At 60.4% G+C, this 27,827-nt stretch overlaps 2 protein-coding genes across 2 annotated transcripts in view; one reads left to right on the top strand and one right to left on the bottom strand.

The window, feature by feature from the left end:
• The window catches only part of SNX33 (sorting nexin 33), a 62,370-nt gene that overhangs the window by 21,079 nt on the left and 13,464 nt on the right, over window positions 1-27,827 (top strand). The window contains exon 2 of the mRNA XM_032417200.1: window positions 9,666-9,744. Coding sequence (XP_032273091.1) covers window positions 9,666-9,744 — 79 coding nt within the window. The remainder of the gene's footprint in view (window positions 1-9,665; window positions 9,745-27,827) is intronic.
• CSPG4 (chondroitin sulfate proteoglycan 4) overlaps window positions 101-27,827 on the bottom strand; it is a 38,719-nt gene continuing 10,992 nt past the window's right edge. The window contains exons 2-10 of the mRNA XM_032417197.1: window positions 20,103-20,266; window positions 15,130-18,669; window positions 13,331-13,813; window positions 12,775-12,951; window positions 10,926-11,124; window positions 10,711-10,845; window positions 10,415-10,581; window positions 6,416-6,599; window positions 101-6,105 (exon numbers count right to left, since the gene is read on the bottom strand). Of these exons, the coding sequence (XP_032273088.1) occupies window positions 4,271-6,105; window positions 6,416-6,599; window positions 10,415-10,581; window positions 10,711-10,845; window positions 10,926-11,124; window positions 12,775-12,951; window positions 13,331-13,813; window positions 15,130-18,669; window positions 20,103-20,266 (6,884 nt within the window). The 3' untranslated portion in view covers window positions 101-4,270. The remainder of the gene's footprint in view (window positions 6,106-6,415; window positions 6,600-10,414; window positions 10,582-10,710; window positions 10,846-10,925; window positions 11,125-12,774; window positions 12,952-13,330; window positions 13,814-15,129; window positions 18,670-20,102; window positions 20,267-27,827) is intronic.

Genomic DNA, 27,827 nt, shown 5'->3' on the forward strand with positions numbered 1-27,827 from the left:
TAAGAGAGCATGTGTGTAAGGAGGGGAGGGGCAAAGAGGCAGAGGGAGAGAGTATTTTAAGCAGGCTCCACACCCAGCACAGGACTCAGTCTCACCACCCTGAGATCATGACCTGAGCCAAAATCAAGAGTTGGACGCTTAACCGGCTGAGCCCCCCGGGCGCCCTGAGGAGCTGGTATCCTTAATGAGGACAGCAGCTATCATAAGTACTGTACCTCACGACACCGAGAAGGGCAATGAGACCACGAGGTAGCTGGGTATGCTCAGCTTTAGCAGCCGCATGGCTGTCCCTTCCGTGGGAAGACCCCACACTCTCTCAGGAAAGAGGGAAGCAGGCAGAGCCAGCTGCCTTCCCATGCTGGGCTTCCCTCAGCAGCCTGTTGACACGCCTTGGGTTAGGGCACACGTCATGGTGTGGTAGTTACTCACTGGCATGTCTGGGACTCTTCGGAAGGGCTGGGTGGACTCCTATGGGCATCTCCCACAGCATTTTTGGCACAAAATGCCCTTGCCAATGCCCCATAATCCTAGTGGTTTAGTGACAGGGATGGTGTTAACTCCAAGGGAACCTCGGGTAGGAGAGGGGCTGTGACAGGCGGGGATACTCACCACTATACTAACGAGGAAGGAGAGGGGCTGTGGAGAGAGGCCTCCAGCAGGTCTGGTTCCCATCCTGGCTCCAATCCTTTGCCAGGGCTTCCTCACCTGTTCTGGCAAGGAACGGGAGACCTAACCGGAGCATTCTGGGAGCTGCTGAAGTACCTCCATTCCTTTAAGATCCTGAATCTTCGGGGCCCAGAAGAAGATGCCAGCATCCCTGGCAGTTCCCACCCCCATCGGGAGAGGTGGAGTTGGGGGGGGGGGCAGATCCATGCCTCGTGCTTCCTCTTGGGGGATGATGGTTCCAGCTCTGTGGGGTCCACAGCTGCCATAGCAGCTCCACTTGAAGGGCCAGCTCCTAGCATGAGGAGAGGGGCTTAAGGGAGCCCCTTCTTTAGCATCTAAGAGGCTGAAGCATTTTGGGTGGTGGGCAGGACTTCCAAGCTGGGGACCCCAAGAACTGGGCCCTCTGGCCATTCCCCTGTTCCCCACACCCCCTCCTGCTGTGGTTCCACTTCCTGGCTCTGCTGATATCAGTTTGGGTCTCTGGATGGTCAGGGAGTCCTAGCCCTTGGCTCCACATGGCCGGCTCTGAGGACTGTGGGGGGCCCGCAGGTGAGGAGTACTTAGCTCCGAAGCTTGTGCGTGCATCTGTGTCTCTGTGTGGGTGGATGTATTACATAGGCAGGTGTGTGCTGTGTGTCTGAAGGTCTAAAGGTACACAGCTGTGTGCGTAAGTGCAGTGTGTGTGTGTGTGTGTGCATGTGTGTGCGAAGAAGAGGTCAGAGTGCTCCCAGATATTCCTAAACTCTTGTGCACAGGTTCACTCCTATCTCAGTGCCTGGGAGGAGCTAGCTTCTTAAGTAAGGGGATAGTGAGTTATTTTGCAAAGTGGATAGCAATCCCCTTAAGCCTTGGGTGCCTATCTGAAATCTGCAAGGGATTTACATAAATCGAGGCCCCACATTTAGAGTGGGTTCCAAGTTTGGCGTTCCAGTGGAAGACCCTCTCCCAGGTCCTCATGGCGTTGTGTGCACAATGCCCTGGGTACTAGCCCACTGTCCAGCATGGGCTGAAAGGAGCTGGAGCAGTGTCAGCCTGTGCCAGCTCCCTGGGGGGGTGGGGGGTGGGCAGGGCAGGCTGGGCTGAGTGAACGGAGAGGGTGTCATCAGTCCTGGGGGCGGGGGGAGGGAAATAGGAGATGAGGCCAGATCCTGCCTGGCGGGTCTGTCACCCTTGTCTCAGCTTACACTCCCAGGGAAACTGGTCGCCCTGGGTGGAGACTGGCGCCAGATATTAGGGCCCTGAGGATCCGGCCCCGAGCTCCAGGAAGAGGCAGGGCAGAGCGCGTGGGATGTGGTGTGGAGACACCCTTGGCAGGGCCCCTTGTGTGAGGCTGGCCTGAAGGGTGCCAGAGAGACTAGGCTGTAGCAGGAAGCCAGGCCAGGATTTTGAGCTTCTGGTGTAGAGGGATCTCTGTGGGGGTCCCCATCTATGGGCCCTGGTGACGGGCCTTGGGTGCAGGCTCTTCAGTGTGGTAAGAAGAGCTGGCTGGGCCTTGGGGTCTGGTCTATTCTAATGCTGCCTGGCTGTGTGTGACTGGACAGCACCCTCTCTGATTCTCAGCCGGCCCTTGGTCCCCTGGGGGCCCTTTCAGCAGTGATATGCCAGGATTCCAGGTGACCTGCCCCAATCTTGTGAGTGGAGGAGGATCTGGGGGATGCCGGGATGGGAAGGGGCTGCTGAGAGGTGTCCTGGCAGGTACTCTAGGGGCAGCACAGTGGGGAGGAGGGAGTTTCCTCTCTTGCCCTAGTTCCTGGTTCAGATGTTACCGATATGGAGACACAGGGAAGAGGTGATTCTACTCCCCAGACACCGGTCAGCTGTCAAAGGCTGGCTGGGGCTCTCCACCCCCAATCTAGCTGTGCTCAGGCCCCGGGCTCTGACACCCCAGAGCTCGCACACCTCCCACGCTGCGTTTCCTCTGAGGACTTCAGCTTACTGCCAGGCAGTATCACCTGGGACCCAGAATCTGTCCTCATTGCCCATAACCCTCAAAAGGGAGAGGGGCAGAAGGTGGTGACTCCTTAGTAGCTCATAGAGGGTCTTCTGGAGACCCTGTATCTCAAATCCCTCTCTAACCAGAGGACAGCCTTTCGGGACAGCTGGCTTTTCAGAATCCTTGCTGCTTACCCTGCCATCGAGGAGGAGCACCCTTTCTTGGTCTTCTTGTTGGGGGGTGGAGACCAATAGAAATCTTCCTTGTGAAAATCTCCAGGAGCCAAGGGAAGGCACCAGTGGTGGTCCCCTCGTCTCCCCCGAAGCACCAGGTCCCAGCCTTGGGATCCCTACGTCCCCCTGTCTCCTGACCTTTGCCACTCCAACTGCTTGAGAGGTAGGTGCAGAGGGATGAGGCTGTGGAGGCCAAAACTCAGGCTAAGAAATCTATGGCTGGGACATTGAATACATCTCCTGATTTCATTGTTTCCTTGAGCTCCTTGGAGGGGCCTAGCCTATCTCTACTAAACTAAAGGACTTTGGTCCCATCCCACAAAGACTGGCCCACCTGCCTACACAGGTGGGGACAGAGGAGATTTGAAAGGCCCCTGGAGGTGGAAATTTAGGGCTCATGTGGCCCTGTCCAGCGTGCAGGCTGGGGCCTGGTGGGACAGCCTGCCCCTGGGGAGTGCAGGCCGGTGTGGACAAGGGCCCAGTGCATGGTCAGACAAATAACACACAGCTGTCCAGAACCTCCACAGCACCATTTATCCAGGCCCCATGGAGTTGAGTGCCCCCAGCTGCTCACCCCCCAGTCCTTGGGCGAGCACAGACATTGCAGCGTCCCCCGGCCTGAGACCCTGCCCCCTCCACAGCCCAGCCTGGTCTGGGGCCACAGACCCATACTGCCTACCTAGCCCTCAGCCTGTCAAGGTGGGGCTCTGGGTATGAACTGGACTCAGACCTTCCTCCATCCCACACTCTCAGGGGCTCCATCAGTCTGGGCTAGCTCGACACTGTGTTAAATAGCTTCCTCGCAATCCCCCTTAAATAAACCCATCCCCAGAGCAACCCACCCCATCTCGCACCCTGAATATATTATTCTACTGGCTTATGTCTCCTAGAGAGTGGAGGGGCTCCCTCCTCCTGCCCTCTACTCTAGGGAATACCATCTCCCTAAAAAACCAGGGGAAAAAGTTTTCCCATCAACTCTGGGACAGAGACAAAGGGAGGTCTGGCTTGGAGTGGAAAAGCCAGGAATCCCCGTCTATCTCCCCGACCCTCTCCTCTCCTTGCCCTTTTAGCAGCCTGGGTCAGCTGTGACTTACCCAAGATTACAGACCCAGGATCCAGAATCCTGACGTATCTAGGAGGTCACTCTGGTTTTGACAGCCCAAACTAGCTCCAGGGCAGGGGGACTGACTCCAAGCATGCCTCTGACCTTGGCCCGCCCCCTTGCAGTTCTCCAGGCATGGAGAAAGCTGGGGAGATTCCAGCTCTTGACTCTATTTGGTCCCGGACCCCTGGGACTTCCTCCCAGCACCCTCCACTGCACATGTCCCCAGGTATCTCTGGCTCTCGGGATACTCAGCGCCAGGGCATGGGAGCAATGGGGCCGGGGCCTGAGCAAGCCTGTCCCCGGCCTGATCAGCATCTGGGCCCAGGCCAGGCCTCACACCCAGTACTGGCCGTTCTTGAGAGCAGGGTTGGGTGTCCGGCAGAACTGCAGCAACTCTGGGTCGGGCTGGCCCCCTGCGGGGGGCCCCTGGCTGGGCACCGCTGTGAGCGGGATGGCTTGGCCCGGCTCTACCTTGCGGAAGGTCTCGGTGTCGCCGGCTAGGCCATTGCGGGGCTTGGCAGTCAGGACCTGGACATCGTGCTTGCCCGTCTTGTTGCGTTTGCGGAGGTAGAAGAGCAGGGGCAGAATGAGTGCCAGGAGCAGGAGGACCAGGCACACGGGAATGATGACACTGAACATATTGGCCTCCAGGAAGCCCAGGAAGCCCCCACTGGCCACGGTGGGCACGGGGCTGGAGGCGAATGGGCCTGGCTCCCCCGTGGGGGTACTGCTCTCTGGTTTCCTTGCTTCTGTCTGAGCAGGCTCGGGGAGACTGAGCAGGGCCACGCTGTAGGGTCGGGCCGCATTGTAAGGCTCAGTGTCAAAGTCCAGCGAGGCCACGGCAGGGGGGACACCCTGCGCCCAGAGCTCCAGAGTGAGACTGTCGCGCATGGGGCCGGGGGACCGACCTTCTGGCCTGCCTACCTCCAGCCCCAGCCTTCCATCCTCAAGGTCCCGCTGGGTGAATTGCTCCACAAGCTGGCTGTCCCTGGGCTCCGTCCTGGCCCGGGGCACGCGGACCACGTAGCCATGCCGGGGTCCTGCCAGGAGCCGGAAACGGGGCACACTACCTGTGCGGTTGGCCAGCTCGCCAGCATCGAGGACAGTGGAGTCCAGGCGCAGGGTGGCCCCCTGGGGCCACGGCCCACCCGCTCCCATGCGCAGCAGAGCCCTGACGGTGACGTTCACTGTGGCTGACGCGTTGGCACCTCGGGCCAGTGCCAGGATGCTGAAGTGGTCGCGAGAGGAGGAGAAGTTGGTGAAGGCGAAGACCACCTCCCCCTGGTCTACCTGGAGCTGGCTGAAGGTGGCGGCGGGCTGCCCGGCCACCAGGAGCTGCCCGAACCGGGGCCCCTGGGAGAGGTGGTAGGCAGCATCCGGCTCGTCCTGGTCTGACACCACCCGCAGCTGCTGCCGGCTCAGTGAGGAGCGCCCCAGGGCCTGTGGCACCTCTAGGGGCGCACGCAGCTGCACCTCGATGGCCGACGGCAAGACATCCACGGCCAGGGACACGAGCACGGGAGGGCTGGCCCCGTCGGATGCGCTCAGCTGCAAGATGCCGGCCACACTGCTCCCGTTGGCCACGAAGGCCAGCCGCCCGGCGTCCACGTCGGCCTGCGTGAAGCGGGTCACGGGCCCTGGGCCGGCCCCCGCCAGACTCAGGAAGCCGTTGAGGGGGGCGCGCTGCACCTCGTACTCGATCTCCCCGGGCGCCGAGTCCGGGTCCACCACGCTGAGCTGGGCCCGCGAGACGGGCGCGTGGGAGCCCCGGGTGAGCCGGAGCGGCACGGACGCCTGTGGCCGAGGTGGCCGCTCGTTCACGTCCCGCACGGTGATGGCGAAGGCCTCTGAGGTTTGGGGTCCCGCCACGGAGGCCCCCGCCGGCCCCTGGAGGTGGACACGGAATCGGAAGCCATCCTGCTGGGTGCCCCCGCCGCCGTGGGCGTAGGCCAGCTGCCCTGCAGCCAGCTCGGACTGCAGGAAGTGGGGCCGGCCGGCGTGGAGGGGCTCCTCAGACACCAACAGCTGTCCCCGGGTGGGGAACTGTGTGATTTGGAAGAGTACGTCATGCTCTGGGCGCTGGGGTGACGGAACGCTGGCCAGGAGGTTGGAGGCATCGAGGGCGGCCGTGGTGATCTCGGCCCGCTGGCCTTCGGGGACCCAGAGACCTGGGGGTGGGACGGAGGCTATGAAGGTCCTGTCCACTGAAGAAAGGCCTCAGAGCCTCAGACCAGGACCCCCACGGCAAGGTTGTGCCTTTTCCCTCAGACCAGGTACCCCAGGGTGGGGTTCAGGGTCCCCTGGAGGATGAGGATCATGTCTCCTCTCTGACCTCAAAGTGTCCCCACCTTCTCACCCTCCCTTAACTTCCCAGGTCCTGGGGACTGACATGGGAGCTGTTGACCCCGGTCTTGTGTCCCCTCCTCTCTGGACCCGCCCAGGGTCCCCCCAACTGTGCCAGCCCATCATGCGGTTCACCTTGGTTCCTCCAGAGGCGGCTGGGGTGCCGGGGACAGGCAGCCTCAAAAGACACAGCCACAACAAGGGTGGTGGCCACATCGGGGGCAGGGGGTGACGACAGCTGGAGCTGCAGGGTATCGTGGACCTCCCAGAAGGGCTCAGGAGGCATCGCGTGCTCATATAGAACATTCCCAGCATACACCTGTGGGGGCACCCCATTTTGGGATGAGAGGCAGGTTGAGCCCGTGGCGCCCGGGAGCCCCTTCCAGGCTCCTTGATGAGCCCTCCGTGCCCAGCCTCACTCTCGGCTCTCCTGGCTCTCCCCGGCCCATGTCTGTAACCCCTGCTCTCCCTTACCAGTGGGTCACATGGGCAGTCATGTGGCAGTGAGGAGACTGGCCCTGGAGCCCGATGCCTTATCTGGGCTCTGCCACCTCAGGCAAATCACCTCACCTCTCTGAGCCCCCAGGGAAAGCAGTATTCTATCGCTTCTGTCAACAGCTGGTCCTTCCGCTTCTGCCCTGGGTCCCTGCCCCTCTTCCCCACTGAAGACACCAGTTTACCATCTTCCTTCTTTCTCCTATGGCAACAATTTCCCCCCAAAAGGGAACATTCCCATCATTACTCAACCATGTTATTCTCTCTTCCACTTCCATTTTTTTTTCTTTTAAAGATGTATTTATTTATTTTTTGAGAGAGAGAGAGAGCAAGAGCCTGTGCGCGTGCAGGGGAGAGGGGCAGAGAGAGAAACTCCAGCAAGCTCTGCGCTAAGCACAGAGCCCAACGCAGGGCTCGATCCCACGACCCTGAGATCACAACCCTGAGATCATGACCCTGAGATCGTGACCTGAGCCGAAACTGACTCAGATGCTTAACCGACCACGCCTGCCAGGCGCCCCCTTTCTTCCCTCTTAAAGAAAAGACTCGTGACTTCACTTTTTCCACCAAATTTGTCACCCCTCTCCTCCATTTTGCTCTCCATTACAGCAAAACTCCAAAAAGAATAGTCTATAATGTCCCGCATGCTGTCCTGAGTGCAGTCTACCCAGGCCTTTCCTCCTGTTCTCACCCAAAGGTGCCCACAGCGTCTGCATTGTTAGATCCAATGGTGGGTTCATGGGCCTCGTGTTACTCACCTGCTTGGCAGCATTGGACATAATTGTGCATTCCTTCCTCTACCATCCGCTGGCTTCCAGCGTGTCCCACTCTCATGTTTTCCTCCTGCCTCGTTAATTGCTCCTTCACAGACTCCGTTCTCCCCCCTCTTCTCTCCAATGTCTATAGCTTGGCCTTTAGAGTCTTCTCCATCTACAGGCACATCCCACGTGTCCTCCTAGGTCAGCTCTGCAGATGACCCCCTTACTTCTATCTCCATCCCAGACTGCTCTCTGCCGAACTCCAGACTCACATTTCCACTTGCTTTCCGGCAGCTCGGTGTGGATGTCTAAGGGCCGGCTCAAAGGTGGCCTGCAGCAGACCCACTCCTGACCTGTGTACCCCTGCTAGTCCTTCCGCTTCACGTGATGGCAGCTCTGTTCTTGCAGTGGCTCGGGCCCAAACCCCTGGAGTCATCCCTGACTCCTCCCTCTCTCCCATGCCATCACTTCTGGCCTGGATTATTGCCATGGCCTCCTGTGTCCCAGCTTTGGCCCCTGATCCCTCCCCTACAGTTGTTCTTAACATTGAAGCCAGAGTGAGACTTTTAAAATGTAAGTAAGGTTACTGTCCTTCTTGCTCAGATAGTACAGCGACTCCTCCTTTGACCACAAAGATCCCACTCTGACCCCTTACCCTGCGACCTCGCCTCCTACCCACTGCCACAATCCCTGCTGTTCTCCAGGGCTGTATGCCTGGTAAACACCTGGGGATATTCCTCACTTATGCTCCCTCCCCCTGCTAATCCAAATGTGTCCTCGTGGCTTATCTATTTCTTCTTCTCAGAAAAACAGGGCTTGCGCAATACTGAGATGGAACCCAGGGTCCCAGCGTGTGGGAGACTCTAGGACCGCAGGGTAGTGATGACCTGGTGAGCAGTTCCCCATCTAACAGGGGAGCCACCCACATGCTGAAGGGGGATCACCTTGGTTCTAAAGGGGGAGCAGAGCCTGGGTGAAAGGGGTGGCTACTCCTCAGCTGATTGCTGTAGGAGGGAACAGAGCCTTTTAAAAAACTGGAAATCACAGGCGCCTGGGTGGCTCAGATGGTTAAGCATCTGCCTGCAGCTCAGGTCATGATCCCAGGGTCCTGGGATCGAGCCCCATGTTGGGCTCCCTGATCAGCGGGGAGTCTGCTTCTCCCTCTGCTCCTCCCCCCTACTTGCACTCATTCTCTCAAATGAATAAATAAAATCTTAAAAAAAAAAAAAGAAACTGGAAATCAGGCTTTTGTGTGTGTGTGTGTCTGTGTGTGTGTCTATGTGTAAAATCCCCCAAAGGTTATATGTTGACCATTAATTTAAAAATATTAAATGCCTTGTGTAGGCCAAATAAAACACATCTGTGGGCCAGATGTGGCCCGCAGGGACTGTCAGCTGTAACCTCTGGCCCAGGCTGAAGGGTGGCAGGAAGTGGAGACCCCCAGGAGTGGGGTGGGAGGATGGATGCCTGCAGGAACTTCTGTGGATGGGAGGTGTCTGATTGGGGGTGAGGCAAATCACAGGCAAGATGGGGAGGGGTCTCTGAGCTCTGGGAGCAAGCGCTGTCCTCTGGTGAGAGAAATCTTGGACTAGCAGTCAGAAGCCATAATCCTGGTTTTGCCTCTTACTAGCCGTGTGCTCTGAATAGTCACCCGATCTCAGGAAGCCTCAGTTTCCTTGTCTGCAAAACGGGACACCTGATCCCTGCCCCACCCAACTCAGTATTGCAGGACAATGGTGCTGTCAAGACACGACCCAGTCCTGCCCTGCCCCTGCCCCAAAGCCAGGACAAAGTCTCTGCCACGAAGCCTCTTCCCAGCTTCCCAGGGTGGCACTGCCATCCTGCCCCCCTGGTGGCCATTCACGTTCATCCCACGTATTGCTGGGGTGTGGGGAAAGCACTGTGGGTGGGGGCGGGACCCTGAGGGCCTGGTCCTCTTCCCTCCCCCTTCCTGGGCATCCGATGACAGTGGCTCCCAGGGACTCAGGGTGCTTAGCTGCTGCAGCCGCCACCCTCCTGAATCTCTTATTGTGGGAAGGAGACCTGGGCAGAAGCCAGGGGTTCATGAGAACAGAAAACCTGGGCCCGGGGGGATGCCGACGTGAGACCTTTTGCCGTGTACCCCTTGTTAGAGCCACCTCTTTCACTGATGCCTGAAAGTTCCCCACCTGCGCTACCTTTGGAGAGAGCCAAGGCTGCCAGGCACTCACAGTAAGTACCTCCTGCACTTGGAAGGGGTGTTGATTTTAGCGATGGCTGCCCGCCCCCCCGCGCCCCCACCCCTGCACAGTGGGTGCAGAGGCTCCCAGCAACCTAGCAGTATACCTCTTCCCATGGCTAAGAGTTCTAGTGTTTAACCGGTGGCCTCTGGCATGCTCTGGACAGCTAGGCCCTGAAGAGAGATGGCAGCTTCACTTCTACTTCAACCTCTTCGGCTGCCTTCTGTCCACTCATCTGCTCCCAGGATCCGCTCAACTTCTTGCAGGCTTCTGACCTGAGCCCTAGGCTCACATCTCTCACAAGCCCAACAGCTGCCTTCATGTCAAATTCCACCCCTGAACCAAGTACGGCCCCTCACTAGCCACGGGGGTATCCTAGTGTCCCTGACTCAGAGCACCCTCTCCAGCTCCTAAGGTCCACCTGCGGCTTCTGGAAGCCATGCCCCAGGACCCTATCCCTGCTCTGGGCCGGGATCTCTCGCACCCTCTGCCTACTGGACTGGTGGCTCCCGCAGGGCAAGGCAGGCACAGCCTGGGCCATGGTGGGGCCAGGGAGTGTCTGCTACCCACGATGTGGGAGCGGTGTCCACGTCCACAGGCAGAGTGGGCCACCCGGGGATGAATGGAGTCTACGTGGTGGCTATAGAGAGCTGGGCCCTTACCTCGGCTTGAGTGAAGCTCACCAGGGCCTCCCCAGTGCTGCCCTGCTGGGCATGGAACAGCCGGCCCAGCCGGGGGCCCTGCACCACATGGAAGAGCAGGTGTCGGGGGTCGGTGCCTGCACTGGAGCTGGCTCTCAGGCTCTGGCTGCTGAGCGGCTGGACCGACCCTGTGAGAGGCAGAAGGGGCCTGTTGGCCTTGGACCAGGAGCCAGGGCGAGGTCTGCGACTGCTGGCGAAGCAGCGTGACCCTGGCGTGTCACCTGGCCTACAAGGCATGCCGTGCTCGGCAGACCCACCTGGGCACACGGTCAGCGTCCGGCTGCCCTCCAGGGAGAGAAGCAGCTGCTTCTGGGCCGTCACTCGGAAGAAGTGTCCGGGGGAAGTGTGCTCCCCATCGGAGAGGCTGAAGCGGAAGCCACCGTCCAGGGCGCCTGCAGATGGGGGTGGAGTTGGGTCTCGCTGGCCCATGGTGGCTCCCTATCCTCAGGGCACCGCACCTCTGAGTACCCACCTCTGTGCGAGAACAGCACGAGCCCGCCGTCTAGCTGGGCCTGGGTGAAGCTGTGGACCTCGGTGCCTGGCGCCGCCCGCAGCACCACCCGCCCGTTGCTGGGCTGCTCGATGGTGTAGACCAGGTCCTCCGGTCCTGAGTCGCTGTCTGTGCCCCTAAGGGCCTCTGGAAGGAAGGGCACCGTGGCCCCCTCCCACATCTGGGGACACAGGCCTGTGAAGTTTCTGTCCCCAGCACGCTCTCCCACCTTGCTCCTCCCTGGCCCTGAGGCCATCACCATCACACTGCAGCTCAGGCCCGGGCCATGCTGGCCTCCCCCTCACAAAGGGCCCTCCACCCCATTCACCTTCCTCTGTCACCCCAGGGCCCAGGCTCCCTTCTCTCCGCCCTAATCCTGCTTGTCCTGCAAGGCCAGCTCATGTCCCCGACGTCAGGAAGCCCCCAGCTCTTACCCTCACCAAGTTCTCTCCCTTCAGAGAACTCCCCCCGCCCCAGCCCCTACTGACTGTGCCGCTATCATTGAGTGGCTCTGTCTCACTGGCAGGGCAGGGGTCTCCATTTAGACCCTCCATAGTGAGTCTGGGCATGGGCTGGGCACACTCCGGGAATGGTGAGTTTGCCTCTCCAGGATGCTTATGAATGGGCTCCCCTTCCAGGTGAGGGAGGGCATGGGAGGCACAGAGGCTGGAGGGGCTGAGGGTTGGCCCCTGTCCCTTGGCATGGAAGCAGCATTGCCATGAGGGTTCAGGTGTTTTCAGTGCAGTCCCGAGGCCCAACCAGGTGGGGGAGGGGTGTGGGCAGCCCCTCCCCATGCTCAGAGCGAAGAGCAGCCCCCCTCGGCCTCCCGCCTGCCAGCAGGGCAGGATCCCATTTCTGGGATCCTGTTACCTGACTCTGGCTGGGTCAGCAACTTGGGCAGCCTCGGGGAGGGGCTCCCATACAGGGAAAACCGAGCCCTCTGGGATTCCAGGGCACCTTCTCCCAGCCCCAGACTACCCCCAGGCCGAGCTCCGGAGGGGGGCCACCGCGTGGAGCGCCGGGCTCCTGGCACAAACACGGTGGACAGCATCACCTGCTGGCCAAGATGCCACACAGCACCATCTGCCTGTGGTTCCAGGGCAGCCGTTAGCCGGTTTGCCCACCACTCTGCTGCCCTCCCCACCGCTGCACTGCTCCCTCTACATCCTCTACCATCGAAGGTGTCCAGTGCCTCATATCACAGACAGCCCAAGTCAGCTCTCTTCTGAATCCTTCCATGGCTCCTGTTGACCCTAGAAGCTGGCATCAAGGCCCTGCCCATCCACTATGTTGTGTGATCTTGGTCAAGCCATGCCCTTTCTGTTCCACCAGTAACTACCTCTGTGATCGTGGAGAAATGTTGTGACCTGCCTGGGCCCCAGCTTTGACCTCTGCTGAGTGAGGGCACTGCTGTTCTGTGGGGATGTAAGGGGCAGGAGCTCGGGAAGCCAAGGTGTGGCCTTCACCGGCTGTGGGTGCAAGTGAGGAGCTTAACCACTCTCTACCTGGAGTCCACCCTTAAGGGCTTGAAAGAACTTTCTTCAAGAGTTCTGGTCCTGAGCCATAGAAAAAGCCTCCTGCTGAGGGCGAGTCCAGGGAACAGCAGGGCCAAGGATGGCCATTCACAAGGCTGCCTGCTGCACTTATAAGTCTTCAATAACAAAGTCTCATACCTGTGTTCTATTTTCAGTGCAATAACTCTTCTCTCTTCCCAACAACCTAGTGAGGCATGTTTCCTTCAGAGAAGGAAACTGAGGCTCAGAGAGGGGAAGCTATGTGCTGGGCCTCTCTTTGGGAAGAGAGGTAGGAGGTAACCCCAGGCTGCTCTCACCTTCAGGCCTGTGTTTTTGGTGAGGATGGGGGGTTGGTCGTTGACGGGCAGGATGGTGACGGTGAAGGCCACAGGATGGCTCTGGCGGTCCATCTCTGAGGCATTAGCCACCAGGACGAAGCTGTCTGTCAGCGTCTCACTCCCATCGTGCACATAGCGGATCAGCTGCTGTTCCACCTACAGGCAGGCCCAAGGCTGAAGGTCAGGCCCCAGCAGGCCCGAGAGCGGGGTGAGTCTCAAGCCGAGCACCTTTCTTGCTCTGCCTTTGGGTGTGGGGGGAGCCTGACTCCTTCAGAGCTTCCGTTCCTGCAGGTGGAAATGGGGACAGCCATTTCTCCCAGAGTGAAGGACCGAAGGAGTCAGGGAGATGGGACAGTCATTTCCAGTTGCCCAGAGAGGAGGGAGTGACGTAAGGGATCTAAAGCAGAGGCCTTCCCTCCGTGGGAACGCCCTGCCTCCTGTGGGCGGCTCGCCCAGATGGGGAGTGCCCACGGCTTCCCCCCAGCCCTGCGCCCAGAGCCAGGCTGCACGCCCAGGGCCTCCCTGAGAGCTGTACCTCTTTCCAGGAGAAAGCGCTGAGGGTCCCGTCTCGGGGACCGTCCTCTCTCCGCAGGGCCCCGTGCTGGGGCGGCTCTAGCACCTGCAGCTCCAGGCCTGGCAGCGCGGGGAAGTAAGGCCCGGTGACTCGGAGCAGTGGAGGGGCCAGCGTGCGGGCGCCGCCCTCAGGGACGCTGAAGTTCTGCGTCTGCAGGGGGATGGCGGCAGGCAGCACCTCCAGCTCCACGCGGACACCCTCCAGGGGCGCACCCAGGCCTGAGGCCACATCCAGGGAGAAGGCGTCCCTCCAGGCCTCCGGGCGGGAGTGCAGGTACAGGACCCTGCCGGCATCCACCGCCTCCTGAGAGAAGCTCTGCACCGGGTCCAAGCTGGGCGGCCCGGCCGCCGAGGCGCTGTGGGACAGCATCACCAGGTAGCCGGCCCGCGGGGGGGTCTTCACCGAGAACACAATGTCAGCGGGAGCCACTGCCTCCTGGGCTGCCTGGGTAATGGAGGGTCACAGAGGGAGGCTGTCATGGTCCCTAGGTGGCCAGAACAGGCTCGGTCTCCCGGGGAGGGCCGCAGACACCACCGCTTGCTTAGACGCACAGAGGCGCTCTCAGGCTCACACACACACCACCCAGACATGCAGCTGGTCGTGGGGGTGGGGGGTGGGGGCTGCACCCTCGTGCCGGCCCCACCCCGTCACATGCCCCCAGATTCAGTGACACAGAGTGCAATATCAGCACACACTGATGTGTGGACACAGACACACACGTACATCTCACACATAACACGCCCTTGTAACACGCATGCACGCGCACATACACAGAGGGAGCCCCTGCCCCCGCTATTGCTACTCTTCACCACCAGAGGGCGGGCCACCCTTCTGAGAGGGACGGGCGCCACACACTACAGGCTTTACGGGGCGAGAAGACCCAGGTCCCGCCCAAGGGCCACTGCGGGCTCCCTCACCTGATGCGCCAGCTACAGAAGGCCACACGTCACCCCCAACTCACACTCCTGATCCGGTGCCTTTGCCTGGAATACTGTCTGTATTCCAGAATTCTGTTCTCTCTGCCTGGAATACTGTTCCCTCATTCCCTGCCACTGAAACCCCAGACTCTTCAAAGCCTGGCTCAAATGATGCCTCCTTCAGGGCAAAGCCTTTCTGATGCCAGACATGTTTAGTCACAGTCTGCCCCCAAATCCGAACAGCCGGAACCACTCAGAAGGGCTCAGAAATAGGCAGTGTGGCAGAGAGGGCAAGGACTGGCCTGAGGTCACACACTGGGTCAGTAGGCCTGCTGGAAGGCCTGCGGTTGCTCTGTGAGGTCCCTGGATGGTCAGCAGCTCTCCAGGTCCTGAGCCTGGCCTGGGGTCTGGGAAAAGAGCTGAGGACACGGGAGCCTGGAGATCAAACAAGTCTGTCTCCAAGGCCTCTGGTCCTCAAAGTCTGTACCCATGAAAATCTCCCAGGGAACTTATTATTAGAATGCAGATTCTCGGGCTCCACTTCAGAGATTCCTCAGTCTGGGTGGGGCCCAGGAACCCGCACGGTCAGCACAGCATGTGCGTGTGTGCACCTGACGTGTGGAGGCACACATAGCTCGTGGGCAGACGCGCAAACGCCCCCAGAGACTCTCAGGCACGCCCCAGTGCACGTGTGCAGGTGCAAACCCAGGGCGCGGACAGACGCCTGACCTGGCAGTCACCTCAGGCTCATCCCCAGACAGCCAAGCACACCTGGCAGGAGGGCTCACCACAAGGGCCCCCTTCATCAGGCCTATCACCTCTGCCCGTCCCCCGGCCCTTTACCTCCAGCTGATCCTTTCTGATCTCAGCCGCCTCCCCCTGGAAGACGTAGATCTTCTTATGCTGGACCAGATGCAGTGGGGCCAATGGCCCCTCTAGGGCAATGGTCACTTGCAGGGTGGCGTCTGTGTGCACAGGCCCTGCCTCCACAGAGAAGCCCAGGGTGTCCCGAGGGCTGAGGCTGCCGTCGTGGCTGTAGAGAATGGCCCCGTCCAGCAGGTCCTGTTGGGAGAAGGCCGTGGCTGGCTGGCCGGCCCGGAGCAGCTGCCCCCAGTGTGGGCCGGCTGTGACACGGTAGCGGACCTCATCCCCACTGCGGATGTCGAGGTTGGTGTCCAGGTGGAGCACAGCGGTGTCGATGGTGCCCTGGCCTCCTTGAGGGACCACAAGGCTGGAGCCATTGGCCACGTGGAGGTAGGGCTCTGAGGCCTGCACCTCGAGCAGCGCGGTGGCCTGGTGCTGCCCATCAGACACCTGCAGCTGGATCCAGCCGCGGTCGGCCCCCGAGTGCACAAACAGGACTCGCCTCTTCCTGAGGTCCTCCTGGGTGAAGCGGTAGATGGGCCGCGTCGGCTCATCCACGGCCACGATACTGCCAAAGAGGAGGTCCTTGCGGGTCAGTACCAGCTGAGCATCAGCAAAGCCGGAGTCGGCATCAGTGAAGGCCACGTCGTCTGTCGTCAGCAGCCGCTGCCCAGCCCGGGCCACGTGGAAGACGCGGCTGATGGTCTGCACGGGAGCATGGTCGTTTATGGGCTGGATGGCCACGCGGAAGACGCCCCGCACCTCCTCCCACGCCATGCCACCGCTGCCCTCACTCTGGCGGGTCGCCACAAAGGGGATATCGTCTTCTGTGGTCTCGGAGTTGTCGTGCTGGTAGACCAGCCGGCCCCGCAGCAGGTCCTCGTTGGTGAAGGATGTCACCGCGGTGGCCTTGTCTTGTGCCCCCCTCCAAACCAGCCTCCCATGGCGGGGCCGCTCCATGACCTCGTAGAGGTAGTTGGCACTGTTGAGACTCTTGACGAAGAGGTGGTCAGCAGAGAGGGTGCCCTCGCCACCCTCCGGCACCGAGAGGAGGATGTTGGTGAGGACGGGAGCGTCCGGGTCACCACCAATGTGGATGGGGAAGGTGTAGAGTGGGGAGAAGTGCGGCGGGGCTGTGACACGGAAGCGGAAGTTGTCCTCGACTGTCTCTGAGGTGCGGGCCGTGGCCCCATAGGTCACCCGGCCGGCCTGCAGGTCATCCTGGGTGAAGCCCTGCCCGTCAGAGAGCCGTGTGCCCTGTAGCCGAAGATTGCCCTTCCTGGGGGCCTGGACCACCTCATAGTGGAAGGTGGTGGGGCTGGGGCTTGCCTCCTCCTCCAGGGTGGCCTCCAGGTGGGCTGTGGTGAGCGCCTCCTGCTGGGTGTTCTGAGTGTGCAGCGGCTCTAGCCGCAGCAGCTGCACTGTGGCTCTCTGGATTGTCACTGGGAAGGACAGATTGCTCAGGGTCTCCTGGCCCACCTGCACCTCCAGGGCCAGCTTCTCCGTGGTGTCCTCGGTGCGATGCCGCGGGTCAGTGCTCAGGTATCTCACACGGCCCTGCTCCACATCCCGCTGCTGGAATGCCTGTGTGGCCCGCCACTCGGCACCCTCGGCCCCACCTGCCCCCTGCTTCTGCAGCTCCCCGAACTGCAGGGCCTCGGTGACTCGGAACAGCACGCTCACATCCTGCCCCACGGCGTTGGTCTCCACTGACAGGTTGGCGGGCAAGACAGGGGCAGCGGAGCCCTGGGCCAGGCGCAGCCCTGTGTTGTGGCGGATCTGAATGGTGGGCCGGACAGCCACCACCTTCAGTGTGGCGGGAGGGCTGGCCTGCAGCCCGTCGCTGACCCGGAACGTCAGGTCCTGGGCTGGCCCACTTCGGTGGACATAGACGAGGCTGCCTGCCTCCAGCTCCCGGCAGGAGAACTCAGTTGCTGGCTCCCCAGGCTGGTCTCGGCGCTCCACGGGGTGGCCGGTGGGGGTGCCAAGGAGCTGGAAGGTGAGGCCCTCGCAGGCAGAGTCTGGGTCGTAAGCCTGGAAAACGTCGGGCCCCAGTGGCTTCTGTGTGTGCTCCAGGATCACCATGAGGCTGCCGTGTGGGAAGATGATACGGGGTGGGTCATTGACGGGGTTTATCTGGATGGGCAGGATGTAAGTTTGGCCCCTCCGAAGGCAGGAGGGCACGGGCGCCCTGGCTGTCACGGACACCTCCAGCATCACCTGGTCGGAGGTGTCCTCAGAGCCATCGTGGACGAAGCGGGCCTTGCGGTTCACCACGTCCAGGAGGGTGAACATTTTCCGTACCTGGGCACCGGGGATGTCTAGCTCGAGCTCACCGTGGCGTGCCCTGCGGCTCACGCTGAACAGCACCTGAGATTTGCGCAGCTCGGCCTCGCTCAGGTCCAGCGTGGGCTGCACGTGCCGCCATTCGAGCCAGGCCGTGCCACCCTCGGTCACCACCAGTGGGCTGACGGTCAGCAGCTGGGTGAAATTGGCAAAGATAGGAGGCAGCCCTGGTTCAGGGACGCAGGGCTCAGGCAGCTCCACGGCCAGCCAAGCGTCAGGTGCCAAGGTGGAGAAAGCTTCATACGGGCCATAGGGGTCCTCCTCATACTCGTCTTCCTCCAGCCTGCAGCCTGCCGCCATGCCGCGCGTCAGCAAGGCTTCCCGGAGTCCCTGCCTCTGGCCATTGATGCTGAGGTCCTCCATGCAACCCAGCAGTGAGGCATTGACGGCCCCCGGGGCCAGGCCCAGGCGGTGTTCCTGGAGATGGCGAGAGGAGTCAGTGTCCAGCCCCCCCAGGAGGAGACTGCCACGTGGGTCCAGATAGCTGAAGACCCCACGGTTGGAAGTCCGTGTGGGGTACTGGTCCACGGAGATTTCCAGCTGGTGAGCATCCACGTGGACGCTGACCTCATGGGGTTGCCCATCGGCCACGGGCACGCTGTTGTGGAGCAATACCGTGCCCTGGCCCTTCTCCACCACAGCCCGCAGGTGGCCCTCAAATATGTCCACGTAGATGAAATCCCCATGCCGGCCCCCTGCCTGGAAGGCCAGGGGCGCCTGTTGGCTCCGAGTGGTGAGTATAAACTCCAGGGTGCCTTCCTCCCGAGTGCTCCAGGCAGGGAAGGCAGCCAGTGAGTGGGGCCCAGAGAAGCCCAGGGCCACACTGTCATCAGCAGAAAACTCTTCAGCGCAGCCCTCGTGCACGCCTGGGGTCAGTGGTCGCAGCAGGTTGCGGCCATTGAGGGTGGCAGCGTGGAGACAACCCCTCAGGGGCCTGCTAGCTCCCTTCAGGTAGGACAGGCTAAGGCTCCCAGGGCCCCCCAGGAAGATCCCATAGGGGACCTCCAGGGGAGCCCCCAGGATGGGGGCTGAGGTGTTCAGGAGCCCATCGACGGACACCAAGGCCTCGCTGTCTGAAACGGTCAGCTCCACGGTGTGGAGGGCGGAGTTGCTCAGCAGAGTCTCAGCTGGGGTCTGCAGCCTCAGCTCCTCCTGGCCCAGGGTGAGTCTGACCTGGGGAAAGATGGAGGAATGGGAGTGGGGGCAGCACTTTGAGTTCTTCTGCTTCTACTGTTAGAACATAGCGGGTCTGCCACAGCAAAGTGCCCAGAGTGGAGGTCCTGGGACAGGGGCTTCTCAGGCCACCACTGTCTCCTTCCTGCCACCTCTACTTATCCCCCAAACACTCACCAAAGTGATCTCTGAGTCAGGTCTAGATGGGCTCTGGGGTTCCTGATGGGAATCAGAGAACTGGCATATAGCATGATGCTTTCCTAGAGATTCAGTCTGCATTTTTTACTCTCCCCAACTTTCCTATGGGGGAGATCCACCAGAAAATCACCTTGGCATCCAGAAGATTCACCCCTGGAATAATGAGCACCTGGGAATCCCCTGAACACCTTGGGGCCACAGGGGCAGCCAGGCTCACTGCTCAGGGATGGAAAGCCCAATTCCAGGTGCTCTCTGTGTTGAAGGTTATGTAAAGAAAAGCTCCTGGATCTGGGATGAGGGATCCTTGGGGAGAGGAGAACGCAGTTCTGTCTCTACAACGTTGGCACCAGAACTGGCTCTGGTGTGGTGTTCCCACGACCGTATGGTAGAATGGGTGGTGGCAGAGTATGGGAACTGGAAGAGCAGAGCACTAAGAACTGTGGCCTTGGGAGTCCAAGTACGGAGCACCTCCACAGGGCTGAGGCATCCCGGTACCTGGCCGAGAGCGAGAGCATCAGGCCTGGGCTGTACCTGGCCTTCGCTCAACAGTGACACCTTGTGGCAGTGAGAAGCAATGGCAGCAGCAGGTGCTCTGACCGTCCTAGTCCTCTCCCCACTGGGGTGTGGAAGCTGATGGCTTTCCCAAATTTGGACTAAGACCTCAGGTTCTCAAACTCTTCATGGTTAGGGGGGAGCCTCAAGAGAGAGATCCAGAGGACTCTTTGCTACTAAAGCTTGTGGTGACTGGCAGGACGAAACGGGAAAACGGAGAAGCTTTGGCAGTACTGGTTGTTTCCCCTGTCACGGACAGACAGCGGCACGGCGGGGTGACTGGTGCTCGGCAGGGGCGCTCACAGGGTTGCTGAGTCCCAGGAGAGGGCACCCAGCCCAGGGCAGTGCTAGGGGACGCGCTGAGACGGGGGTGGGGCAGGGCCAGGCCCAGGGCGTGTGGTGAGTGAGGGCCTGGCAGCGAGAGGTCAGAGACGGCCATCTGGCCTGGACCACAGGCCCGCAGCGAGGGAAAGGGCTGGCCGGGGGCTGCGGTGGGAGTGTGGGGGGGAAGGCTGCAGGGCGCAGCCAGGTCACGAGGGAGCCACGCTTTTGGCTGTGCTGTTGTTCACCTCACAGTGGAGACCTAGAGACCCCGGGGCGAAAGTGGCTCACACAGGGTCACCCAGCTGGTTGGGGGACCATTCAGGGCTGGAGGAGGAGGCCAGCAGGGAGGCATCACTGACCTCTAGGTATCCAGAGTGGAGCTGCAGGAGGAGGTGGTCCGCCTGGCCCGCTGCGAGGAGAAGCAGGGCTTCGGGCTGGGACGTGGAGAATTGTAGCTGGAGGTCTATGTCGGTCAGAACCGTGGCCACAGGCACCTCCAGGTGGTTCTCTCCGAAGAAGGAGGCTGTGTGAGAGAGGGGGCTGGGGTCAAAGTACGGACTCGTGCCTGGAGGAGGAGAGGGGCTGCAGAGGATGAGTAGGCTGCAGGAGGGAGTTCATGCTGGTGCAGGTTCGTGGTTCTGTGTGGCCCATCACCTGCTTGGTCCTGGCGCCAGAAGGCACAGCCTCACCTTGTGTCCAGCCCAGACCTTGGCTCCAAAGGAGGCCAGACCCATTCCAAGCAACTCACGTTTCCTCCTCAGAGGTTCCTGGGGCCAGGGGCCTCGGCCAGCTCTAACTCTCCTCCCCTGGGCCCTAGAGGATTCTCCATCCTGGGTCTAGTCCCTCTCGGGCCTAAAGGAAAACCATCCTTGACTGGGTAACCTGGCCTGATGATCGTAGCCCCCGAAATGGAGTTCCAGGAGAACCATCCCTACCCCACACTGATCCCTGCTCAAATTCCTTCTCCTAAATGCCCTATGCTTTGGTTCTTGGGCAATGCTTTCCATGCCATGCCCTCCCACTGTGGTGCTCAGACAGGCAGCCCACCCATCCCGGCTTCTCTCTTGGGCCATGCTCCCAGATGTCTTTGGGGGTGGGGGTGGCAACTCGTCGGACTGAGTCCACCAGGGAGCAAAGGCTCTGAGGCCAGATGGAGACCACGTGCAGTGCTGGACCCCAAATGGGCTAAAACTTCCTGCATCACCCCATATTGCTTCCTGCTGCAGAGCTATTGATAGTCCCTGGTGAGTGGTCAGATCCGGCCCTATTGTTTCCACCATGGCTGGGGAGCCGTTGATGACTACAGCTGACTTTTCTGAGCCTGGGTCTGTGGCTAAAGACAGGGCTTGGGAAGGCTGAAGGTTTGCTGAGCAGGCCAGAGGGCCCAAGTCCAGATGGCCTGAGCAGGCCATATCTGGGGTTTCCCAAGGCTGGTGGTCACTGTGCAGGGCCCCTTTGGTCCCACACTGAGATACCTCCTCTTTTTAAGTTGCCACCTTCTCCAGACTGTTTCCCAAAATTAGCCTCCCTTGACCTCCAACCAGTTGCAATGATTTCCGGTTTATTCTTTTTGCAGAGATTAAGGCCAAGTATAACTTTGACTCTGTCCCCCAGAGGTCCAGGGCTAGGGAAGGCGGGGTGGCGGCAGAGGGGGCGGCGGGGACAGGAATGGTTTAAAAAGGTGATTCATCTCTCTGGGGCTTCTGATGGCCTTGATAGGGATGATGTGGCATCAGCCACATACATGCTGGTTCCTGACCTGAGGAGGTGGCATCAGCCACTGGAGGAGTCCACAGGGATGTCCAAGAAAGATAACGTTCTTCCTCTTGGGCGGAGCTGAAATCCCTCCAGGGATCCCCTCTTGCGAGCACTTGTGGGCAACGCCAGAACCTTGTCTGAGGAGCTAAAGGGATCAGCTGAGGGCTACAAAACCATCTGCGTGGCTATGGCCCAGCGGAGTCAGCACACCCTGGTGCTGGTGAGGGGCAGACCCTCCCTGGGAGAACTGACAGGGGGCGGGCACCTCATCCGCAAGGACATCGAATCTTTTTTTTTTTTTTAACATTTTATTTATTTATTTGAGAGAGAGAGAGAGAGAGAAAATGAGTGCGGAAGAGGGGCAGAGGGAGAGGGAGAAGCAGACTCCCCACTGAGCAGGGAGCCCAATGTGGGGCTAGACCCTGGGACCCCGAGATCACGACCTGAGCCTAAGGCAGGCGCCCAAAGACTGAGCCACCCAGGCGCCTCAAGGGCATTGATTCTTAAGAACAAAAGGCAGCACACAGAACTGAGGGCAGCCCCTGCACAGAAGGTGGGGCCCCCGCAGGTTGGAGCTCACAGTAGCTGGTAAGAGCTGGCTGTTAAGTTTGTAGGAATTCTGCCAGCCAGGTGATGTTACACCACGGAAGAGGCAAAGGCTACAGATCTTCGTTCCCTCTCCCCCAGAAAGGCTGTTGCTCAACATTTACCTGTTTAGCATGCATGGGGAAGGGGCCAGCTCCTGGGGGGGGGGGGAGGGGGGAATAAGCTCACACCCATTCACACTCCCTTTTGTCAAAGGTGGATGTGGGGATGGTCGGGTCCAGCGCCCAGCAGGAAGGGAAGGAGATGGCTGGCTCTGCCCACCTAACCACCTGCCTCTAGCCCCCTCCCACAAGAGGAGGGGGCAGCCCATTTAGCCTCGTTCTCCAGGCCAGAGTGGGAGGGCGGCAGGAAGTAGAGGTACTTTCCATAGAGCTGGGGTCTGAATGAGCCTATTGAGGGGCTGGGCCCTGCTGCTTCCTGTAGGGCTGGGTAGGGAAGCGCTCACACAAGCTGCCTTGTGCGGCTGGAAGTGTGCGGGCTGGGCAGCCCCCTCGTCCCAACAGAGGCCTCGGAGGCTTTGCTGGCCAGCGTTTTGGAAACTCTGACAGCGCCAGTCCCCCCACCTCCTGGTCTCCTTCTGCTGCCCCTTATCGGCTCTGATGGGCCGCAGTTGCAAGGACCCAGCATCCCTGTCCTGGGAGACAGTGGGAGAGGCTGCAAATGGGGAGGCAGTGCAGGAAAAGAAGTGAGTTAGGAGTCAGTTCCAGAAGGTTTCCTGGAGGAGGTGAGGGTGGTATAGAGGAGAGAGGGAGGGAACTGGGTAGTTTCAAAGGGCAGCAAGGCTCTGGGAAAGTTGAAGATAGAGGAGGAGAGGGAAAAGTAGCAGGAACCAAGCCAGCCTCAGTGGCCTGACTGGGATCCCAGGGCAGTGGGGGGGTGGAGAGAAGGCATCATCAGGGCTTGGAGACTTGCCCTTGACTCTCCTGGGTCAAGAAGACCCATGATTCATCCAAACACCAGCTCAGGCCTGTAGCAGCTTTGTGGGCTGCCCTTTGGGCCAGGAGAAGGGGCCCTGTCTGGCCTCCCAGTCAGCATTTTGTAAAATGGGCACTCCTTCCCAGTCTCTCCCCCTCCTGTCTGTGGGGATTAGTCCCAAAGGTCCCTTTCTGGTGCTGGAGTCTGCTCTCAGATAGGGGTATGCAGAGGGTTAATGGTGTGGGCTGTCTGGGTGGTGCCAAGCGTTCAGTGTGGGGGGGCAGGTGCCACAAGGGGTCTGGGGTGAGTGGGAGGGCTGAAAGAATGCCGAATGTCTGGGTTTCTCTACCTGCAAGACAGTTCGTGGGTGGGTGTCCAGGACTACGTAGATGCCTATTTGCGTGTGTGTTGAAGTGTGTGGGTGGCTGCTCGGGGGTGTGTTTTGGGTTTGCGTAAGGCTGTGTGTTTGTGCATGTGTGTGCGTGTGGGCTGGAAGCCGCCGGGACAGAGCCGTGATTGTGCCCAGGCCTGTCCTGCCCCTCGGTGCCGCCCGCCGTGACTCGGCTGGGCCAGGCTCCATGAAAGGGGCCATGTGTTCCTGGAGGGCACCCACCCCTCCTGCCCGGCGCCCATCCATCCCAGAGGTTTGCCGAAGGTGGAGCATCCCTCAGCTTCCCGCCCTTCCTGACCACGGACTGGGCGTTCTGTCTGGGCCAAGGCAGAGTGGCTCCATCCCTCTTCCTGAGATGAGGCTTGGGGGCACAGAAAGAGCCTATGTCCTTCCCCGCCAAGCCTCTTCTCAGACGGGAGACGAAGCTTAGCGAAGTGTCCTTAGCAAGCCACCGTCTGGCCGGTCACAGGTTGTGCTGGCATCTCTGGTCTCCCTGGGGCACTCCTAGCGTGTGTATGAATGGGGACCTGAAGCCTGCCCCTGGGGGGCCCCAAGCGTGAGGCTTACTTGCCCCACGATGCTCTACTTTTATCTGTCAGTGGCTTGGGACAAGGGGTCTCCTTGTAGGGAGTATCTCTGCCCATCAGGCCCCCACCATGCTCTCCCGGGCTGACCAGGGGCAGGTTCTCAAGCATGGGTCCCTTTTCTAGTCACCGGGGGTGGGGGTCGCTGCAGACCCTGATCCTTCTGAGTCCTCACAATGCCTAGGGCTAGCCACACTGTCTCTCTCTGTCTCTGTCCCTTATCTCCTCTGTCTCTGTCTTGGCCACTTGGCCACCTTGCTGCCTTATCTCTGCCTCTCCCTGTCTTGCTTTGCCTTTGGCTCCCCCCTTCCCCCTGCCCTATCCTGGCTGTCACTGGGAGCACCACCCTTGCCCCAGAACAGTCTAGAGAGCTAGGCCTGGGGCCTCTTGCCTCCCCAGCCCTGGGCGCCCCCATCCTTGGGTGATGGGTTCCACGATATCAAAGTTCTCTGCAGCTTTAGCATTCAGTAGGGTTTCCAGACAAACTGAGTCTCCAGAGGAGAAAACAATTTGACAGAGAAGCAGAAAGCCGGCAGGTCTTGGCCCAGCCACCCGACTGAGCCCCGCCCACACAGGCACCCCCAGCCCACCCTACTCCCAGGCAATCAATCCCTGTGTGCCCCGCTCCGGCCACATTCCTGGTTGCCTGAGGGCAGCCAGGCAGCCCCACAGCCAGCATGCGTCACAGGCAGCAGGATTCCTGGGTGTCTGCTGCCGCCTGACTTTATAAGGGAGGAAGTTTGGGAGTCAGAGCTGCTGGGCAGGATGGCCCAGGGGCACGCCCAGGTCCCAGGGGCAAAGGGGGGCAGTGGGAGACTTGGACATGCGTATGCTGGGGAGGTGTACCCAGCGGTACTGAGATGGAGCAGGAGGTGAGAGAAGGGGGATCCATATTCGTTCATTCATTCACTCACTCACTCATTCATTCATAAGCACAGTAACACAGTCACGGAAAAGAAGAACCCACCTGGGGGAGAAAGCCTGAGAAAGATGTTAAAACCGAGAATGAGAAATGAAGACCTCCCTCCTCCACAGAAACTGCACGCAGGGGTCCAGAGGCCTGATGAAGGAGATGAAGGAGGAGAAACCAAGAGAGACCCGGAGATCCTGTTCCAGATCCACATCCTAGGCAGGCAGGGGTGAGGCTGGGAGAGCCCTTCTCCTGAGAAGTCTGAGGGGGGCCGTGAGGGCATGTTCTAGGACGGCTAAGGCAGGGATGAAGGGCTTTCTGTTTCCCTTGTGGGTGCGTATGTGGGTATGTATGTGGGTGGCCCTGCGTGAGGGCAGGCATGGGCCGGGTGCCCTGCTCCTGCAGCCAGGCCCTCCCTGAGGTCACCCAGGCTCTCCAGAACTCAGGCCAGACCCCCTCCCCTCGGGCCTCCAAGGGATGTGCTTTTTCTTTACCAGCTTTCTGCCCCCAAGCCAGGGAACTTCTGAGAAGGCTGGGAGGGGTGGAAACTTCTTTAGAACCAGAGCGACAGACCCCAAGGCCAATGGGGCTGAAGCTCCCCACAGTGCCCACTCCCTTTTTCAAGCTGGGAAAGCAGTGCCAGGAGCTGGTGTGGGAACTCAGTCACACAAAGCCCCGAAGACCCGTGCACGGCCACCGTGGGTGGCACATAGCCATGAGTGTGGCGGAGTGCAGGTCCGTGTCACTGCGTTCTGAGGTGAGTGCGGGGCAGGTGACGATGTGGTGTGGGGGGTCCAGTCTGGCTCTAGATACTGGACACGACCTGCCCTGGCCGTGCCTGACGCTGTGCCTACTCTGGTGTCAGGCCCCCCAGCACGTCCCAAGGCTCATCCCTGTCCACTGAGCTGTCACCTTCCCCCTAGCCTGTTACCTCCGAAGGTAACAAGGGGGAAGGTTACAGGGATAGACTTTAGGTCAGACCAAAGGGACAACATACCCTGCTCATGGTGGTGACAGCAGGATCCCAAGCGCCAAGCCTAGATGCTTACCACCTGCTGGGGCTAGCTGCCTGGGAGATGCTCACATCTGCACACCCTGACTCTCCTACCTCCCCGACCCCAGTCTGAGAGTCCGTAACCCAGGGCCGTCCCAGAGACCCTCTGACGACCTGCTCCTCTCTTGCCCCACAAGCCACGGCCACAGGAACAACAGTAGTTTAGTTCAAAGTCACACAGAACTTAAAAAGGGAGCCGTTCCTCTTGGCAGACAGTAGCTTCCCAGTGCGGGATGTCAGGCTCTGTGCTCACGGCAGCCGGTCTCCCTGTCTCAGCACTAGGGAGACCTCAGCTGGGGTTGAGGTGGGCCCGTCTCTCTTCACTCCAGCAACTCTTGAGCCATAAGACTCACTCTCAGGGCCCTGAGAGGGTTTGGTTGCCTTTCTGGTTCTTGCGAGACCAAGGAGGCCAGGATGGTACAAGTTTCCTCAGCTATTGGCTGAATCCTGACCCTTGTCACTGGCCTCAGCTACCGGTTCTCTAACCCGGAGCTTGGAGGCCACCCAAGCCGAGGGACATATACTGGGGAACATTTCCAATTTAGGGACCTCCTCTAAAAGGTGATTACCTAAAAGGATTGGTACCCTGGGCTCTCAGCCATGTGTGCCGACCTTGGGGCCATGTGTGGTACAGAGGAAGCAGGAGGGAAAATGAGAGGTTTGCTCCAGAAGCAGCTCAGAGTCCACCCAGGCTGGAGGGCTGGGGCGGGGAGGAAGCAGGGCCTCAATGGAGTCTTTGTGGGGGCCTGCTGCTCCCCAGCCCCGGGCGCAGAGGGGCGGGGCTGCTGTGTGTGGAGCAATCCTGAGAGGCTTTTCCTCGCCTTATAATTTTCCTCCTTGTGCAGGAAGATGGCTGGATTTCCAGGCCCTTCTCCACATCCCCTCTTCCTGGCTTTCCTGGCCCTGGGCGGGGGGGTGGGGGGGACCCTTGTCTTAGCGGGCCCAGGTTGAGGTAGGGGATCTGGCAGAGAAGAAACAGAGCGGGAGACCCTCCTCGCTCCGCGCTGGGCCTGCTCAGCAGCCCCTTCCCCCAATAGGGTCTCTGGGACCTAGCTCCCCTGCTACCGGTGAGGCGACGAGGGTCAAAGAAGACACTGCCTGTGCTGAGGCCTCAAGAGGAGCAGCAGGGCTGGATCGGAGCCCCTGGGCTGAGCTCTGAGCTGGTGTTGTGGTTTCCGGGAGGGACGGGTGCACACAGAAGCAGTGGGGGGTTGTTGTTGCGTGCGTGCGTGCGTGTGCGTGTGTGTGTGTGTGTGTGAGACTCGGAGTGTGTGTGTGTGTGTGTGTGTGACTCGGAAGTGGGGCATCTGTCACTGGCTCCAGCAGGAGGAGGGTGTGAGAGCTGGCCCCGTGCCCTGAAGACACACTTTTTCCCTTCCTGTCCTCAGGGGCTCCCTGGGGGGCGGGGGGATGGGAGTGAGGAGGGGAGGGGAGAGCATCTGCTTTCTGCGGCTGGTTTGGCAGCTGGCCTCTGCTGGTGTGGCCGGACGGGTCTGGTTCTGGGGCTGGCTCGATCCAGGAGGGACCTTCTTCGGGGCTGGCTAAGGATGGCACGTTCCTACAGCCAGTGATAAATGCTGGTCGTGCCCACTGGGGTCTTGGAGATCAGGGAAGAGGGCGGAGGGGCAAGGGGCCTGGGTGAGAAGCTTGCCCCGGGGATGGGGACGCTGTGGGGCCACTCCCTCTCTGGGGCTGAATCCAGAGCCAGGAAGCAGACGGAAGCGTTGCTCATCTCTGAGCTCCCCTTCAGCTCTGGGATGAGAAACCGCTAAGGGCAGGGCCCTTGGGGAGGTGTCTTGGGGCTTCCCCCAGCCTGGCAGACTGGGCTTGGAGACAGTGAGTGTGTGAGCTGGGATGGGGGGTTGG

The sequence above is a fragment of the Phoca vitulina genome, unplaced genomic scaffold, assembly GCF_004348235.1.
Source record: "Phoca vitulina isolate PV1807 unplaced genomic scaffold, GSC_HSeal_1.0 scaffold20, whole genome shotgun sequence".
Lineage (NCBI taxonomy): Eukaryota > Metazoa > Chordata > Mammalia > Carnivora > Phocidae > Phoca > Phoca vitulina.